Here is a 19001-nt window from a genome sequence, read left to right as displayed (position 1 = left end):
AAAAAAAGGGTGTTTTATGCAAGCTTCTAAAAATATTCCCCAGCAATAATCATGTAATGGTTAACTACAGGAAGATCAAGGATGCAAAAACAAATATGTCAACTTTATCAGAAGAAAAGCAGTTGAACATACTATTTGTCCCTGTCCCCGAATAACAAAAGCTTAACTTCAGCAAGTGACCTCAGTGCTAGCCTGAATTGATTTTCTACATTTTCTGAAGCAAATCTTGAACAATCATCTGGATCAATCATATATGAGCTGCCCTTCTTATCCTCCAGTAAATTGCGGAGATTCTCTACAGCCACTTGCAGTGCTCTCTTCACGTCCTCCATTTCCTTCATTTCAAGAATCAGCTCATCCTCATATAGAAGTATCTCACCTTTCTTTAGATCCACCTCAAAGAGACACTGCTGATATTCAACTAAAATCCTTCCCAGCTCAACCATCCCATCCTCTATCATTTTGCAGAGCATCTTCTTTTCTCCAGCAACCCTCTGCCAAGAAAGTTCTGCTTCCTGTAATAAAACTGATTCACTTGTAATATCTGCCTCACCTTTTTCAATATTAGAGTCGAGAGATTCAGATATCGAGCGCAATTTTGCCATTTCTTTATTGGCGGACACCAGCTTCTCCCTGAGTTTCTTTATCTCAAAAGCAATTTTAGTTCTCTCCTCCTCAGACTTGAGCAAGTCGGTTGCTTTGCCAATGTTTAGGGTCCTTGATTCAGAATGGTTGCTTCTGTTCAAATTATCAATTGAAAGCAATACTCTTTCACTCTCCTTTCTTTGAGCATCTGCAACTTTGAGTTGCATCTTCAAATGATCAATGTTGCTCCTAAGCTCAACTTCAGATTGCTTAACCTTCGTACAAGAAGTATCCATTTCATGCTTGAGGGTACAAAGACGTCTTAGCTCTTCCTTCTTCTGTTCCAAAGATGCCAAGCATGATTCATATCTGACCTTACCGTTAATATCTCTTTCTTCCCAGTAATCAAACATGGATGAGGAGCTCTGCAAATCTGCTTGCAGAGCCAAAAGTTTGTTTCCCATGACCGTTTGCCTCTCCTCTAGCTTGGGTAGAGATAAACCAAGGGCTGTAATCTCCTGCTGCTTAAGCACAACATTTTGATTCAGGTCATTAAATCTACTATAAACTGCCAGTACTTTTTTAGCTATTTTCTCAAGCAAACAAGAAAAGTTAATCACTTTCCCAGAAGGTGCAAGGTTAACCTCTGTTTGGTCCAGCTTTATTCTTACCAGGCTCAGCATTTCTTCTGAAAATTCATGCCCTGCATGTTCCCCGATGAATTCCCCCCCATTTTGTTTTAGATCAGTTCTTACTTTATCTACTTCAACAAGTTTTTCAGGGCAATTAATTTCATCTCTCACTTCAATTCTAGCTATTTCATAAGAAGCCAGCATCCTTTTGAAATTATCCCTCTCCTGCATGGCTTTCTCATATAAGCCCATCAATTTCTCATTCTCTTCAAGTATCTCGTTAAGTTGGTGCTCAAGATTATCAACCTTCTTATCTTCTAGTTGATCTTCATGAAAGTCTACGCAATTCTGTAATAGGCCCCCATGAAAATCTACCAAGTTATTCTGCATTTCCCTTGTATTTCCAACTGGATAACCATCACCTATCTCAGTAGTAGCAGCTTTGACAGAAGCACTCTCATACAGCTCAATCAACTTATTGTTATCTTCAATCAAAGCTTTAAGCTTCATGTGTAATTCATCATTCTCTCTAGCCAATGTGATGGCTGTTTCATGAGCTTCAGCTTCACGCTGACTTGCGGCTGCAATTGCATCTACCATTGTTTTAAGTTCCATTTGATCATTACATACCACACCACTTTCTTTATTTGAATTTTTAACATTCTTTTGCGCTTCAAGCTGTGATATTAATTCGTCTACACGCCTGCAAATTTTTCAATGAGACATCCATGGTGAGTAAAAATGGTTATTTATGAAAACATATTCAAATTAATGCAGTGACATCTCAAGTATCATATATATTCTAGTCCTACGACAAGCTTTTCATTATACACAAGTCAAAAAGATGTCATTCTCACATTCATTATAGATGATTATCTTTATATGATCCATTAGTATTAGATGGCCAAATCATGTGGAAATGTAGCGCAGGATTATCGCATTGTAAAGCACGCTATTTCTACAAACGTTTTCAATAAACAATGCTATTCTGAAAAAAAAAAAAAATTCATATAACAAATGGATCAAAACTTAAAACATTTTAATTTCTAAATTCAGTAACATAATAGGATCAACAATAGAAATCAAGAAACAAGTTAAGATCAGTAAGAACATTCTTGCTAAAAAAATTCTCGATATCCTTCTAAGAGAAACAATATCCATGCATGTTGATCTCTATAGAAAATAGATTGTTCAGGAGAAGCACTTCTATACCTCTCAAGATTTTCTTTGGCTTCAAGACAAACTGTCAGATTCTTACGAAGTGCTTCTGCTTCCCTCTGGTTTTGGATAGCCTGATCACATAATTGCGTAGAATCTTTAAGAAATAATCTAGGAAGATAAAATTTCAAAACTCATGAAAATTTCCCCAAAGAAGTCATAATCTATATGAAATTTAGAAGAATGTCCAATTATGATTGTGTAAAAGCACTACCAACCTCTAAATGGAGGAATTCATTTTCCTCATTTACAGAAGAATCCCAGGAGAACAAGGGCTGATCCTGTCAGGAAATTATAGAAGTCTTTAGATGTTCAAGAACCTCAAGAATAGAAATTCATTTCACTAATTCACTAACTAAGGTCCAAATAAGGATTAACTTGATAATAATATCATATATGTGATAGCTAGAAGGATCTTCTTTGAAAAGATAAAACAGATGTAAGAATAACTGTAATTAGTATTATAAAATTAAATTTCTTTATCAAAAATAGGACACAATGGAGAAAAATGATTCATATAGCCGACTCCACAGTAGGATAAAGGCTTGTTGTTGTTGTTCTCAAAAACTAATTAATTATAAAAAACTCGTAAGATGCTACTTCATAAACTTGAAGCACCTCTGAATTCTTCTCATGCATGAGTTTCCAATCCAAAGCTTCCAATAACTGCAGATAACATGGATATTTAATGAGAAGTAAAATGGATTGAATAAAAAAGGTAAATTATACTTGGATGCACTCACACCTTATCCTGCAAAACAGTGATCTGTTCATTCATCATTTCTCGTTCACCATCTTCAACAAATGACTTCAATCTGAATGGAAGTGTAGGAGCAACATAGCATCCAGATAATAAAATAACATAATTGTTTATAAATAATGGTACTCTAAAGTTCCAACACTCCCCTAACCTCCCCAAGAAAAGAAGAGAAAATATATAGATACGCAGACTTGAAATATATAATAGAACAAGAATACCTTCTCAATTCTTCACGTAGCTGCATATTCTCCATTGCAAATCTAGTCACTTCTGAATTACGATCAACCTGATTGCGGAGGACTTCTAATTCTTTCAGAAGTGCTTCCTTTTCTTGCGAAATGTGTGTATCAGGCGACAGTTTTGCAGAAGCAAGCGCCTCCAACCTTCTTATTGCATCTTCTCGGAACCGAAGTCTTAATTTTAAGTTTCTGACCTCTTCTGTTCTGTGAATAATCTGGCATGTAATACAAAAAGTTTCTGACCTCTTTATATGATATCAATAAATTGAGCATGAAATAACCATGACGATATATTAATCCATAAATCTAAACAAATAAACCAGACGGTTATTTGAGAAACAGTAACATACTAAATGAAAGTAAAATTTTTCAAGAAAACTTGAGATGGCTTATCAATCGGATACCATCTAGGGTTCTTTAATATGATTATATGAATATAAGTTACTCTTACGCTATTTCACCCATTTATTTCTTTGCATCTGAAGGATAAAGTTGATGTAAGAAAAGAGACAAAATCATGTCTTGACATAACTTTTGAAGGTTGCTATGAAAAAATGGAGCTCTTCATGCTTTTCATGAAATTTTGCAAATCTGAAGGTTGCCACTAATGGATGCAAATCTTCACAATTGTCATGCAAGGAAACCGATTGCGTGAAAGAGTGGAACCCGTCGTTGGACGAATGTATCAGTTTATTCCAAAGGTTGGATAACTCAGACAAGAGAGGGAGTTTGTTCTTAATTTAAGATCAAAATTTATAGGCCTCACTTGAATAAGCTTCTTAACATACATGATATGCTTTACTTCTAAATCTCACAGTTCAAATTTTGATTTCTTGAATGAATGTTTGAAGCCGTGGAAAACCAGCAGAAGTTCATAGAGCAATTAAATACTGCTAATTGCCTTTTATAACAATAAAGTGAAACAATATGCAGCTCACGTGACATTATTTGCTTTGCTAAGTAGTAGCTATTATGGTTTCGTTTGGGGCAACTTTTTTGCTGCTTCAGCTTTTTAGTACAAAAAGAAAAATTTTTGTACTAAAAAGTTGCTTTGAGAAGCAATAAGAAAGCCGTCCCAAACCAATCCTATATCTACTGACACACAACCTTTGCCTCATCCCCAAATTACTAATACAAAGCATGCCTTCAATAAGATCATTAAAAGTTTGAACAAGTGGCATACCTTTAGGTTAAGCCAACTAAGGATTAAAAGGAGATTTCTATAAATCAAGAAAGTCCAGTCCAGGAATACTTCAAGCAAATTAAATTGGGAAGAGCATGAAATTTGTAACAAATCGTCGAATGTGAAAATAAAAGTGAATATAACAGAATATTTTGTAACCAACATACATGACTTGAAACTAGTAACTTAATTCTTACCAACCGATCTGCAGCCTCTCTCTCAGCCGCCAGTGCTTTCAGTTCTTCTTCTTTGTCATGTATTCTCCTAAGAGTTGCAACTAGGGCAGCTTCATGCTCTTTTCTCTGTTATTTTTGTTAGATAATTATAAAGTTATCGATCTAAATAATGAATTCAACACAGTCATCACTTAATAAGCTTAACAAAGACGCATACTGGTGATAATCTTTTATCAAATGTTAGTGGGCTGAATGATGCTTGATCTCCATTCAATTTTAAAAGTCCGGGAGAATCTTGAGAAGATGCAGTAGTACCATCACTTCCTAATTTATCAGGTCCTCCACTAATCAATCCCCTCAAGTGATTCACTTCTTTCTGTGAAGGATGACAGAAATCATTATCAATAAGAGGATATAATTGAAATGCGGTTAGTAACGACTAAAGAATCATTTAAAAAAATGCTTCTAAATGCAAGCTACTTTGAAATCTTCATTCTCAGATGATGAAAAACATGTAACCCATAGGTAGCAAAGTTATCACATTACCTTAAGCCGCTGAATTTGTAATCGTAAAGTAAGTACATCTCCTGAAGCTTCCTCATTTACAACTGCCTATAAATGTAAGCAAATTTTTAATTAAGTTTCTACACATATAAGTAAAAGGATGGCAATAGAATCTCAAAGTACTCACGTTATTCCTTATAAACTTGGCACGTTGAGCAAATTTCAATGTGCTAAGTGTTTCCAGAGCACAACTGCAAAAGTTATATTAGCGTAGTTAGCCATGAATCTTACCGCGTGCTCAATCGATAAAGGAAATTGAGTAGATAAGCATCTCTCACCAATTGGAAGGGCTAATGTTTGCAATTATCATAGTCTTAGAGTTTCCACCAAGAGAATCCTATATTGAAATAAAAAGCAATTTATAATAAAGTTCATTTAACCATAGCTTCTGTTTTGGTATTGCTAGCCTTGTAAAATGTGAAAATGGTCCTAAAAAAAGAAAATGATTAGCACATGAGTGGCAGAGAGGTCGGGTGGGGTTTTTTCCGTGACTTAGAATCAATTGTCAATTCGAATTTCTTCAAATTCAAAATTTATAGGCATATAACTTAACTGAAATAATATACTCCATTCATGGTTCTTACTACCACAAGATGCCATCAAATAAATCTCTAGCACACAGTGGCATATTTACTTAATCGGAAAATTCAATCCCAAAAACAACAACACCAAGTCTTTATTCCACTACGTGGGACCGGCTAAATGAATCCTTTTATCCATTGTGTCCTGTTAAGAGTCAAATTCTCATTTAAATCTAAAAAAAAGTCATTTCTAATATTTTCTAACCAAGTTTTTTTTTGTCTACATCTACCTTTCTTAACATAAGCCAAATCTAATACATCTACTTTCCTAACCAGGTCATTGGAAAGCCGCCGTTTTATGTGACAAAATCATCTAAGACAACTCTCTCTAATCTTATCTTCCACTAGAGCTAATCCAACCTTTTCATGTATATGCTCATTTTATATTATGTCTCTAAGAGTAAAGACACTCATCCACGTAAGCATCCACATCTCTGCAACACTTAATATTATGCTTCTCTTTTAATGCCCAACATTTTACACCATAAAGCATTGCAGTTCTCACCACCATCTTATATAATTTTTCCTTCAGTTTGAGGGAGACTTTTCTATCCCACAACAAGCCTGATGAATTCCTCCACTTCAACCATCCAACTTGAATTCTACTAAATAATATCCATACTATTTCACCATCACTCTGAACAATAGGCCAAGATATCTAAAACGTGTACTCTTATTAATGACTTGATCGCCCAAATTTACAAACCCTCCACTATATCTATTACTGCTAAAATTACAATCTATATATTCAATTTTAGATCTACTCAAACTAAAACCTTTATACTCTAAGGTTGATCTCCATAATTCAAGTTTATCTTCAACTCCATCTCTAGTCTTATCAGCAAGAAGATATCATCTGTAAAAAGCCAAAAAGCATACACTAGGGTACAACCTCTTGCAAATGCTTAGTGAGAACATCCATAACTAAAGCAAAAAGATGTTTAAGGCTGATTCTTGATGTAATCCAACATAAATAGGAAAATACTTGGTCAAACCACCTTGTGTTTGAACACAAGTAACAACATCTGCATACATATCCCTAATGACTTGAATATAAGCATTATTAACTCATTTCTTTTCTAGAACATTCCATAGCACTTCTCTTGGAACTTTATCATATGTTTTCTCAAATCAATAAATATCATATGAATATCCTCCTTATTCTCTCGGTGCTTCTCCATCAAACCTCTCAATAAATGAAAAGCTTGCATAGTAGACTTATCCAACATGAATTCAAATTGATTTTGAGAAACATTAGTATCACATCATAACCATTGCTCCATAACTCTCTCACAAAGTTTTAAAGTATGATAAATTAACTTAAGTCCTCTATAATTCGCACAATTTTATGCATCACCGTTATTCTTAAAAATATGAATCAACACACTCATTCTCCACTCATATGGCATATTTTTAGTCTTTAAAATAAATTTTAAAAGTTTGGAAAATACCAAAAAAGCCATTAAAATTCCGTATGCCATTAAAATGTGATTGATCGAACATTCTAGTAATTTTCCATTTAGTAACTTCAAGTACAGGTCCATTTGAAAGTTTGGAAAATACCAGAAAAATCAAATCTGTTGTTTTAATAATGAAGCTTTTTTTTACTGAATTTTTTGGGAAGCCCCTTTTTCATTAAAGTGAACAAAACATGGAGTTACAATATTACAGGCTTACGGAAAGAAAATTAAAGTAAATAACGACGACATCAAAGTAGCTAAAGAATCAACTGTAGAAAAGCACTAAAATATAGCTTACATATGCTTGCAAATCTTTATGCAATTCTAACATTGTTTATTATAGCACATAAGAAAACGAGTAATTGTAATGAATAATAAAAAAATAAATCTACAGGCAAAAAAAAGGTATCCAGCATTCATTCAACAAAACAATAAATATGAATGCCACCTCTAGGTGAAATAAAACTTGGTCTTCTCTACAATCATTTATAAATGGCTATAAAAAAAGCCCATTTCAATTCTATCATCATTGTGCATCATCACATCTGCAAGCATGCCCAAACTGGCTGAAATCTCTTAAATGTTGTCAGTTTAGAGTTTTTATCACTGTCAACAACAAACAAAAAGATCATAAGGCATATTTCCACTCTAACAACAACAACATCAAGCCTTTATCTCACTACGTGGGGTCAGCAACATGAATCATTTTGTCTACTCCAAATAACTCTAAATATTAAGATACCTATAACAGCTCAAACTCTCAACCATTGAGATATTGCCTGTTTTGGCCTAATGGCCTCATGGTTTTGGCCCCTTGGTATAACTTCCCAAGAGATCACCAAGCATAAGACTGTTCTTGTACAAGCATGCTTAACTTTGAAATTTCTACTGAAATTTCAACTGTTACATTAAAAGGCGCCTCCATATTTATAAGTTTAACTTTATGTTCATAAGGGTTTCACAAACTCCCACACTTATTTAACTGACATCTTCGTCAATTTTCTTAACTTAGAATCATCCACCATGCATATAAGACTCTAAAGGCAGAGTAATTCCCATCTTCCGACTAGTGTATTGCTTCGATACCATTAACTGAGAATCACCCATCCCACTCTTAACCATCGAGATACTATTCGCTTTGTCCTAATAGCCTCACAATTTTGTTCCCTTTATGTAACTTCCTAGGAGGTCACCCATCCTAGGATTGCTTTTGTACGAGCACTCTTAACTTTGGAGTTCTTATTAAAATTCCAACCGTTCCACCAAATGACACCTCAATGTTTAAAAGTTTAGCTTTATTTTTATAAGGTTTCACAGTACCTATTTAGGTGAAACTAGATATGCCTTTCTTATGCATTAACAAAAATCACCATGCTCTGATAGATATGACAACCCTCTCCAACATTAAGTGCATCATCATGCTTATGTTATTCATGATTACTTTAGAGTAGGAAATTATTACAAAGCTCACTAGGATAAATATGCTTTATTTTTACCTGTAGAAGAAATGTAAGCTTCGAGTCTCGGTATGGAATATGTGGTTGTCTCTTACCTGAGCTACTAACGAGGTTCATAATCACAAGCCTGATTCATAATAAACAAAATGAATTTTTATTATGGTCAAAGTGAAGCAAAAAAGAAAAAGTATAGAAAATTGTCATTAAGATCGTAGTTATATTATATTGAAAGAGAAAATGTTGTACAAACCCTAATGTTGAAAGTGACTTGTTGATGTTTGTAGCTTCTTTAAGCCGATCGCCCTCAGCACCTGAACTTTTTTGTCTGTTATTAAAGCAATACATAATTAGGAAATATCAGTTATCACAAAGATAATGCTTATCCAAATCTACTCCCCATTCTTATATGAAAATTAAATGAAATAAAAGTTTAATTTAAGGATAAAAGAATCAAAATGGCCTCTCAATTTTTTGTGAGGAATTAAAATAGTCCTCAACTCTTTTGAGGGACCAATTTGGTCCCTCAACTCTTTAAAATGAAATCTTTTTAATCCTAATATTCAATGTTAGAGTTAATGGTGTTAAATGTAAGGATATTTCTAAAAAATTTTATAAAATGTTTCTTTAATAAAAAAATTAATAATAATTTTAAATTTTATTAAATATAATTATAAATCTAAAATTGTTATGAATTTTTTTTTATTAAAGAAACTTTTAATAAAATTTTTTAGAAAAATTATAATTATTTGAAAATTATATTTAATAAATGCTTAATTAAAAAATGACCAAAATACCTTATATTTAACACCATTAATTCTAACATTAGATGTTAGGACAAAAAAGGTATCATTTTAAAGAGTTGAGGGACCAAATTAATTCCTCAAAAGAGTTGGGGACTATTTTGGTCCCTCACAAAGAGTAATAGGACCATTTTGATCTTTTTCTTTTAATATAAGTAATTTAAGATATTGAATCGAAAAGAATGTCATGAAATAAAAGAAGTCCAATAAAGAGAGATTAAGCATAAAATATTGGCATGTTTACTTAAGTTCTCTCAAAAAACAAACCTCTCAGATCCTGCAAGATCTACCAGATTTAGCCTAGCAAATCTGTGACGCGAAACTCCTTGAGATTCCCACTGCATCAGTAAAATTTCTAATAAAAACATGTGCTTACTACTCGATGCCCTAGTTACATATCCATACTTAATGCTCTATGTACATAAAAGTATACCATATGCTTTAAATTAGTTGAACAAAATATAAAAAATACTAAATTGTTTGTGCAAAATGTTCAAACCTTTCTTTCAATGATACAAGTAAAAACACTATGAGAACGGCTACTAGCATGATTCATATTTGTAGCAGCCACCTTCCTGTTAGCTGCCCCCTGCATTGATTTGGTTATCAATCATCAAAGGTTTCATAACAAAAATCATGAGATCGCCAAACTTGAGCAAATTTAAGGGACAGTAGATAATCTGACAATCAGTTGAAACCTAACTATGCTCGTAAGCAAACTTCAATGAGTTTGTGATACCTGAATAAGCTGTTGAATAACATCTCTAGGACTTGAAACTTCATATTCCTTGAGATTTTCTACATAAACACCTCTTCTTGCATCTTCCCTTATCTGAATGAAATCTAAACAGTCATAGTCTTGGTTTCAAGTTTATAATCATGCAAGAAGCTTTGGTTCCTTCATGAAAAAAGAATAAGCAAATGCAAAAGGAAATTGAGACAACTTATGCAAATTTGTGCTACTTTTTCTTAATTTTTATGCCAAGTGGCAATAAGATATGAAACTAAGTACAAATGTTGAGGACTCGGGAATAGAAACTGAACAATTGGGAGAGAATTTCATGCAGTAGATAATAGTACTAAATATTAGGCTCGATATTGATTTCATTGGCATGTTTTTATCCTGTATGTTGAAATATTACATCCACACTTACCATTTAAGGTTGCCCAGCAATACAATATTTAAGAAAAAAGAATAAACAAAATTATTTTTAGAGTTTGTAAAACATGGAGAACACATGCATCTAAACAATTTATTTGTACCAAAAATTTATAATTATCGAAGCCAACAACTTTATTGGATAGGCAAACAGAAAGAGCTGAAAATAAAGACCTCATGAAATTAGAAGTTATACCTGTAAATTTATGGAGGAAGGATCCAACAAATCTAAAATTTGTTCATTGTATATTTCAAGAAATGAGCATTTACATGTAAAATGGAGCTTTTGATTACTTTGGGTTTCCTTTTCCTGTAAAAGTTGGCTGTAAATTAAACAGAAACAACACAGTGAACAAAGGAAGTCACAACAAGACAAATTTAATCTACTTGCCTTCTCTATCCTTGAAAATAGATATTCGAAGACCCGAGGCGTCATTCCACAGTTAGCACTATTTCTTTGAATTCCTCCTTCTATATCTCCCAACATAGTGTGAGTTTTTCCACTTCCGGTCTGGAAAAGCATTATATAATTGAAATTTAGAGCAGGAATAAAATCTAGAGTTCATGTTATAAACCAGTACTACTTGAAAAATGCAAACCAAATTTGTTAAACCCTAAGAAGTAGGAATATGAGCATACAATTTAAAAAAACCAACAATTCAACCGGGAACCTTTTCGACAAAGTGACTGAAATGAATTAAACATTCAAATTTCCATATAACTTACTTGACCATATGCAAACATGCAGCTATTGTAGCCTGCCATACAGTTTTCGACCATAGGCACTCCAGCCACTTTAAACAATCTTTCCTGGAGTTACATCAAAATGAATTAACCATGCTAATAAGCTACAAACACAAATACATAATAACTAGTTACCTGGCTGACATATTCATCAGCAATAAGATCAAAAGTAAAACGAGACTCTGGATGTCCAATCCATGAAAGAGTTTGACAACTATCTTGTAAAACACATCTATTTTGTCCTTGAAGGGATATCTCTGAACTATTGAGAGGTCGAAGACGAATAATAACCTACGTTAATTGAGCAAAAGTGAGCATAATATGAAACAAAATCATACGGAAATGAATCATCAAACATATGCCCCGCAATGCATTTCCGGCAAATAGCACCTCCTCTTAATTTAAATGAAAGAGAAGCAATATGAACAAAAATATCCATCGCCTGCTCAAAAGTAACAAAATTGAAAATCTAATCATTTCTTCTAATATTACGATGAGAATATTCGGACTGTATGAAGTGAACAATACTTTTCTAAGGCTCGGTTTGAAAAAAATAAGTGAGGAAAACTTCAGAATCCAGAGAGCTTAATCCAGCTACCCAAGAACTTAATCTAAACAGAACACTCTCACTGATCAAAATTAAAAAAAAAAAAATTTTGATAAATGGATTAGGAACCCTATTTAGAGGGAAATAGAAAAAATTTCCTCTCAGTACAACATCTGAACTGAAATCCTCTAATACCTGGACGTTGTGATCTTTCCAAAAGTCTGGATCCACTCGCAGCTCGAAACCCTGGGCACAACCAACCTCAGCTTTACTTCCCTCGCGAACACCACTCGAATCTACCTCTAACGACTCGTTGAAGTATTCTTGGGATTTCAACGTCCGCCGGGCGACTGTGCCAGCTTCAGTGATCGCCGACATGTCGACCAACTGACGATCTGAAGTGAACTTTGTACACCGGGGAAGGAGAGGAAGAGTCTAGGGTTTTACAAAAGAGAGAAAGAACGGAGCGAATAGAGATTTAAAGCGATGAAAATAACGGATTCAAATTCCTCTGTCTCCATCAGTGCGGATCGGAGGGCTGTAACGAGGGCTCATTTTGATCGACGGTGGAAGACCTCGAATTCAAATTTTGCCCGTTATTCGGATTCAAATTTACGGAACCTTCATTGGAGCATCTGCCCACTCTTATGATTAATGTTATGTTTGGGATGCATAAAATTATGTCATTGTGTACCGATTTAAATTATATTAGAATGAGTTTCAAAATTTTTAAACTTATTTTGAGATTAGTCTAAAATAATATGTTCAATCTGCAACATTAATTTCAAAATAACTCTATTAATTTTTAAGTCTATCTTGATAAGATTTGTATCAAGACATCCTCGAATAATTTTTTCATTTATGACTGTTGACAATTTTAAAAATTACTCATAAATTGTTGTAGAAAAAGTAAAAATTTTATTAAAGTTATTATGAAGTTAGTTTATTGTATATTTTAAAAAAAAATATTTACTATGCAGCTCTCTTTGATTTGTTGGTTGGAAGTTTGGCTCCCAACTAAGAGGTCTTGGATTTGAGTCTCGTATTATTTTTTTTTCTATGATGCAGTAGCGACGTTTGTGACAAGCGTCTGGTGGAGGCCTGATGGGGCTCTAATATTTCCTTGAATGAGTTGAAATATTTCTTCTATTGGTGGATTAGCAAATGCACCAAGAGTTTCCCCTTCTGTTTCGATTGATGACATTGCTTCTACCATTCACTTTGATGATTTGGCGATGAATTGCAAGAAGTTTTATGCATTGAATGACATGATGATCTTTGGCCCAAAAAGGTCTAACCAGACATGTGCTCTTCAAATGGGATTCACTACAATTTACGAGATGAAATTGATGAAAACATTGCAATTTTGTTCAGCTCCTTATATCAATATTTTAGATGAAGAAGATTTTATGCTTGAATATGATATAGAATTTTACTATGTTAATATCATGTAAATCTAATAATATTATTTATAGTTTTTTAAGAGATTGATGTTTATTTGAAGTAATGAATACTCCATTTTTATGTAATAATAATATCAATTTATGAACTTGACTTCAAAATAAAAAAGTTTTTTATGCGTTTTTTGAGATATGCTTTAATATATTGCCCCCTAGTTATAGCAACTAGATTGTAAAATTTTATTCCTTATACAGCTTTTAGCCTTCTAAAGTTTTTAAAGAATCAAAGAAAATATACCTTCTAAGTATTTTACCATTCCTAGATTTTTACGTATATGTACATTTTGAGGCTTTTAGCCTGTTAAAGTTTTGGTGCACCTATACCTTTTGAGGTTTTTTAGCCTTTTATGATTTTTGGTGTGCATGTGCCTTTTGAGGTGTATGACTCTAGAGATTTTTGGACAATCTTGGGACAATCTTGAATCTTTTAAGACTTTTACCTTCTAAGGTTTTTGAATGAGTGGTGAACCTATCAACCACTTGCTATCATAAAATCTTTCTAGTGAGGATCTTGTCTACTACCAACTTCCCTTTGAGGCTGCCATATGAATTAACCATCCTTGGGTGGAGACCTTGTTTGTCACTTGCCCTCATGGTTTCTTTCTAGCGAGGACCTTGTCCATTATTAACTTCCCTTTGATGCTACCTCATGGGCAGGCCTTCCTGGGTTGTTGTTATATGCAATATTATTTATATAAAGTTTATTAATATTTAATAATAAAACTTGCTTGAAAGATATATGATTAAAAAATTCTAAAGTGTTTGGATTTTTTGAGTAATTTCAAACATGAGGGACTCTTAGTGAATAATACTAATAATTTTGTTGTCATGATTCTTCTGATCTTCTCTATTCTGAGGCTGGTAATCTTTAAGTTACTTTTATAAATAATGACTCAAATGTCCTTGGTCAATCAGACATTCAATCTCATCCTTCAATTGAAAGCATTTTCAGCTGAATGTCCCTTTGTCTAATGAAAAATTTATAGTATTAAGTCTGGTCAATACATACTAGATTTCTTAGCAATTTTGCCACTTGAGATGTTCAAAATTTTGAATCTCCGTCAGAATGTTAGACCTTCATGTATTTAAAAGAGTGTAGTTAAGTAATCTTGGATGAATTTAATGGTAATTATTTTTTGACTTATCATGCCTTCTCCATTGTATAGTTTGATTAAATTCATGTAATTTTTTTGTTTGAAGGAGGATTGCTTAAATTGCTTTTGATGAGCATTGATAGTCATATCTATAGTTATTTGAGCTTCCACTCGATAAATCAGATCAACATATGAGTGAACAGTCTCTTGCATCAATGATGAGAAGTCCAGGTTGAAAACACCTCTTAATAATTAAAGATCTACTCCTAAAATTTGATGTGCTTCAAAAGAAAAATGTTTCTCCCTCATTTTGATGAATCTTAAAAATATGATAGATGTCTTTGATATTTCTTCGATTTGTGATAAATTATTCAACAAAAAGTTCGGCAAGGTGGGTGATGTTGTGGATATAATTTCTTAAGAATGAGTAAAACCATGTGTACCCTTGAGATTACTAGGGAAAACCTTGTAATAAAGTGCATCAAACACTTGCAAAATATGCATGATGGTTTTAAAATGATCAATATATTCATAGGGATCAGAAGATCCATCATATGAATCAATAGTATGTAGCTTAAATCCCAATGGAATGGGATGTTAAAGAATTTCATTTTTTAAGTGTGAGGACTCTTAGAAGTTGTGCGGATGAGTAAATTGGTTCCATTCCCTCAAAGGAAATTCTACTTGAATAATTCTTCGTAGTATATCTCTTATATCATCCTAAGGGGCATTAATAATATGATGTTGATTTAAATCCTCTACAATAAGTGAAGGATTATGGGTTGGCAGAGCAATGTGGAGAGAATGTGTTAAACTAATTACATCAAAGAAATTTTGATAAGCTTGTGAGCATGTCAATGCTTCTTGATTGATGTTGTCTCTAAAATGTTGTTGGAATTGTGGATGGAGAACTCTATCAAATTGTGATGGTATCCTCTATTGTCTAGCCTCCTCCAATAATTGAAGGATTTGACTTTGAAGTCTTCCATCCTACGCATATGGTATTCTAAAGTGAGGCCTAGGGGACTTGATAACCCATATTTTATTGTTCATGATTGAGGGATTGATTATTGCTCATTGAAGAAATATTTTGAGAATGTTACCACAGACTGCGTCAAATTATTGTAGGACGAAAGGGCTTTACATCTTCGAGGTGCACGAAATTTAGCACACAAATATATAATTGAAATGATATAGAAACACCAAACTTTTTATGTGAAAACCCCTAAAAAAGGAAAAATCATGGAGCCTTGCTTAATTGAAATGATCTCATTAGTGTTTAAACATGTTATAAAGGTTAACTCATCTCTCAACTCAAGAATAGTGAGAATGCAATATATTGAAGAATCGACCAAATTTCAAATGAACACTCCTGATCTTAATTACATGACAAATATTTGAAATATGGTGGTAATAATAGAGAAAACATTCAACAGAGATTTGACGATGGTTTGAAATAAGTTTAGTTATGATTTTTTTTTTTAAGAAGAAGATAAATTTATACACATCACATACGCAATATTCAAACCTAAAACTTTTTAGTTGATAGTCAAAACTCCCAACCAACGAACCAAAATGAATTGCTTTAGTTATGATGTCATAACATTAAAAAAAAAAAAAAAACTTAAGTGTTAAGTAAGCTGGTATTTTAATTAAAGCTATAGTCCACTAGTCCGTATCACAATTGCACCTCACTTTATCATAAATTAGAGCAAATACACAAGGAAATGAATATTGAAGTGAAATAGAAATTAGATTAGAGAAGTATTCTTCCTACTTGGAAAGCTTAGCGGGTATTCCATTACTCCTTTGCTAGGTGACTTGAAACAACCCCTCTTTGGTAAAAGATTATTTATCTTCATTCTTTTTACATTTTATTCCAATTTTCTTTTGTCATCTTCCGATGCACATTCCAGATCTTTTGTACAAACTTCATGTCCTAGTTCGCCCATCCGATTCAATTTTGTAATGATTAAAAAAAGAAATATTATTAATGTAAATATAAAAGTTGTATAAATTCTATTTAAACCTTAAACTTTTAACATTTTCTTCTTCTAATATAATAATCATAACGGTTACATAATACTGGACCAAACTCAACCACATGAACTTCATTCAACTCTACACATCAAAACATTCACATAACGATCAAACAATCATGATGTGAATCCCTAAAGAAAAGGGATTACCATAATCAAGCAAATGTACTAAGATAAAATCTTGATGTTATTGTTATTGTTGATGATCATATACAATAAAAATAACAAATTAACTAAAAGAAATGAATAAAATGCCAAAAGATTAAGAAGAACGAGTAGAAGAATAATGATATAGAACAATAATGACATAATGGATATTAGCTCCTGTTACGATCGGGATTCATCTTCTTCAATGAATCCCATATTTTCTGGGAGTGCAATGGTTCTCATATATCATTAATGATACAAACATCAGAGAATAGAACTCCTGCTGCACAGAGGATATCCCGATATTCGATCAGTTGGAGCATATGGGAGAGAGGGTTCAAACCTCCAACCATTCATGATTTGAGAGCATGGATTTAAAAGTTGCATAAATTCTATTTAAATCTTTAAACTTATAACATTTTCTTCTTCTAGTATAATAATCATACCGATTACATAATACCGGACCAAACTCAACCACATGAACTTCATTCAACTCTACACATCAAAATGCTTACATAACAATCGAGCAATCATGATGTGAATCCCTAAAGAAAAAGGATTCACGTAGTCGAACCAATGTACTGAGATAAAAGCTTGATGTTGTTGTTATTGCTGATGATCAAATACAATAAAAATAACATTCTCCAAAAGAAAGGAATAGAATGCCAAAAGATTAAGAAGAATTAGTAGAACAAAATTGATATAGAAAAAATTGTATTATTGCCCCATGAAAAAGAAAATCAGAGCAAAAAACAAAGCAAATACTTGTTCTGCTACACAAGCAGCCAATTTGAATAAAACAACGAAGGCAGCCAGCATGAGGCAATGCAAATATTATTGTACAATACAACAGATTGGTTACAACAAAAGCTTACAATTCCACGTGATGAGATCAAAGTAGAAAAAAAAATATATCAATTTTGATTTAAGATATCAATCAAATTTGGATGGCGATGAGACAACTCGAGCAGTATTTTTTCTTGGCTTATAGGAAAATTCACTGAAATCAACAGCAGCTTTGTTCGTCCTTACGAAAATGAAAGGAAAGATAATTGTAAATAGTTTATAGGAAAAATGAATTACATTTAAAGTTTAAGCTTTCACATACCTCATGGAGCATGTATTTCTCACATCCTTCAGAGGAGCACGAAGACCACTGGCACGTGAACCTGATGAACTGTACCTAAAAGAATTCATGAGCGAAACAAACTTCTCCATAGATTTCTCTGCTATGCCACAGTAGTCGTTCACATGGGAAATGTCACGCCCGAAGCTCTTGCTGTTCTCATCTTTGTTGCCTGAAGTGAAATATAATATTAGCCAAGTTCTCTATGATACAAGAAATGGAATATTATAAATATGATCTACTGAACAGTAGTTAGTACATCAACATTTTCATTGTTGTGATTGGTAAGTAAATAAAAGGAGTTTTACTAAGGAAGATTGGGACAATTTTGTCCCAATTTTGTTCGATATTATTCGCACGTCAGTATTATCAGTTCAATGCAATGGGATGTGTTATCACTTATCAATCAAAATGCTTATGATACCTTTACAGTAAAGTGAGCCTGAATATATATTGTTATTTATAATATTGTTATTTGAATTGCAAACAAACGAGCTAAGTCTACAAAATTTGTTCTCATTTTTAACATCATTATAGAATATCGTGTTATAAATGTATTATACGCATCAATAACTCCTATTAAAAAGTAACTTATTAGACAAAATCAACCATGATTGACCCATAAGACCTATATGTGTTCTACCATGGAATTAACCTTCATGCATTCAAATCATTAGACCTAAACCCTGTCATTAGGAGCCTAGTATCCTACACTAGCTCTCTTAGCCAACCCAATCTATCCCAAATGGTTTAAATCCCAATTAAAACTACCTTAGCCCAATCCAAACCAGCTCAATAAGTATAAACCCTGCCATCATCACTCCTAAACCGAACCCAGCACAAGGGGAGAGTTGGGTGGCCAAAAAACAGACAAAATCCAAGCCACTGAAATATGAATTGGCTAATTTCAACCACCCAGCTCACCTCAGCTCTTTCATTCACTCAAACAGCCTGGTAGCAGCCTATTCGACCTCCATGAACTAGCCTAACAGTCTTGTATGGTCAACAATGGTCGGAATTTTATCTACAT

General features: G+C 33.2%; 2 protein-coding genes across 2 annotated transcripts in view; both read right to left on the bottom strand.

Moving 5' to 3' along the window:
• LOC110098818 (kinesin-like protein KIN-12G) lies at positions 1-12747 on the bottom strand. The gene is made up of 21 exons (XM_020825750.2): positions 12301-12747; positions 11694-11849; positions 11541-11624; positions 11206-11325; positions 11011-11124; positions 10395-10487; positions 10155-10244; positions 9923-9993; positions 9106-9180; positions 8895-8982; positions 5636-5694; positions 5485-5548; positions 5340-5405; positions 5011-5169; positions 4815-4919; positions 3414-3649; positions 3181-3250; positions 3054-3101; positions 2654-2716; positions 2430-2509; positions 1-1920 (listed from the first exon to the last, which is right to left on the bottom strand). The coding sequence occupies exons 1-21, from the start codon at positions 12481-12483 to the stop codon at positions 132-134; spliced, it is 3813 nt and encodes a 1270-aa protein (XP_020681409.1). The 5' UTR covers positions 12484-12747; the 3' UTR covers positions 1-131.
• Positions 12748-17544: 4797 nt separating this feature from the next.
• Positions 17545-19001, bottom strand: part of LOC110098820 (exonuclease 1) — a 28533-nt gene continuing 27076 nt past the window's right edge. Inside the window, exons 13-14 of the mRNA XM_020825755.2 lie at positions 17954-18143; positions 17545-17872 (exon numbers count right to left, since the gene is read on the bottom strand). Coding sequence (XP_020681414.1) covers positions 17779-17872; positions 17954-18143 — 284 coding nt within the window. The 3' untranslated portion in view covers positions 17545-17778. The remainder of the gene's footprint in view (positions 17873-17953; positions 18144-19001) is intronic.

The sequence above is a fragment of the Dendrobium catenatum genome, unplaced genomic scaffold (assembly GCF_001605985.2).
Source record: "Dendrobium catenatum unplaced genomic scaffold, ASM160598v2 fragScaff_scaffold_1645, whole genome shotgun sequence".
Lineage (NCBI taxonomy): Eukaryota > Viridiplantae > Streptophyta > Magnoliopsida > Asparagales > Orchidaceae > Dendrobium > Dendrobium catenatum.
The sequence above is the reverse complement of the archived record's forward strand: the minus strand, read 5'-3'. Positions and strand labels throughout refer to the sequence as shown.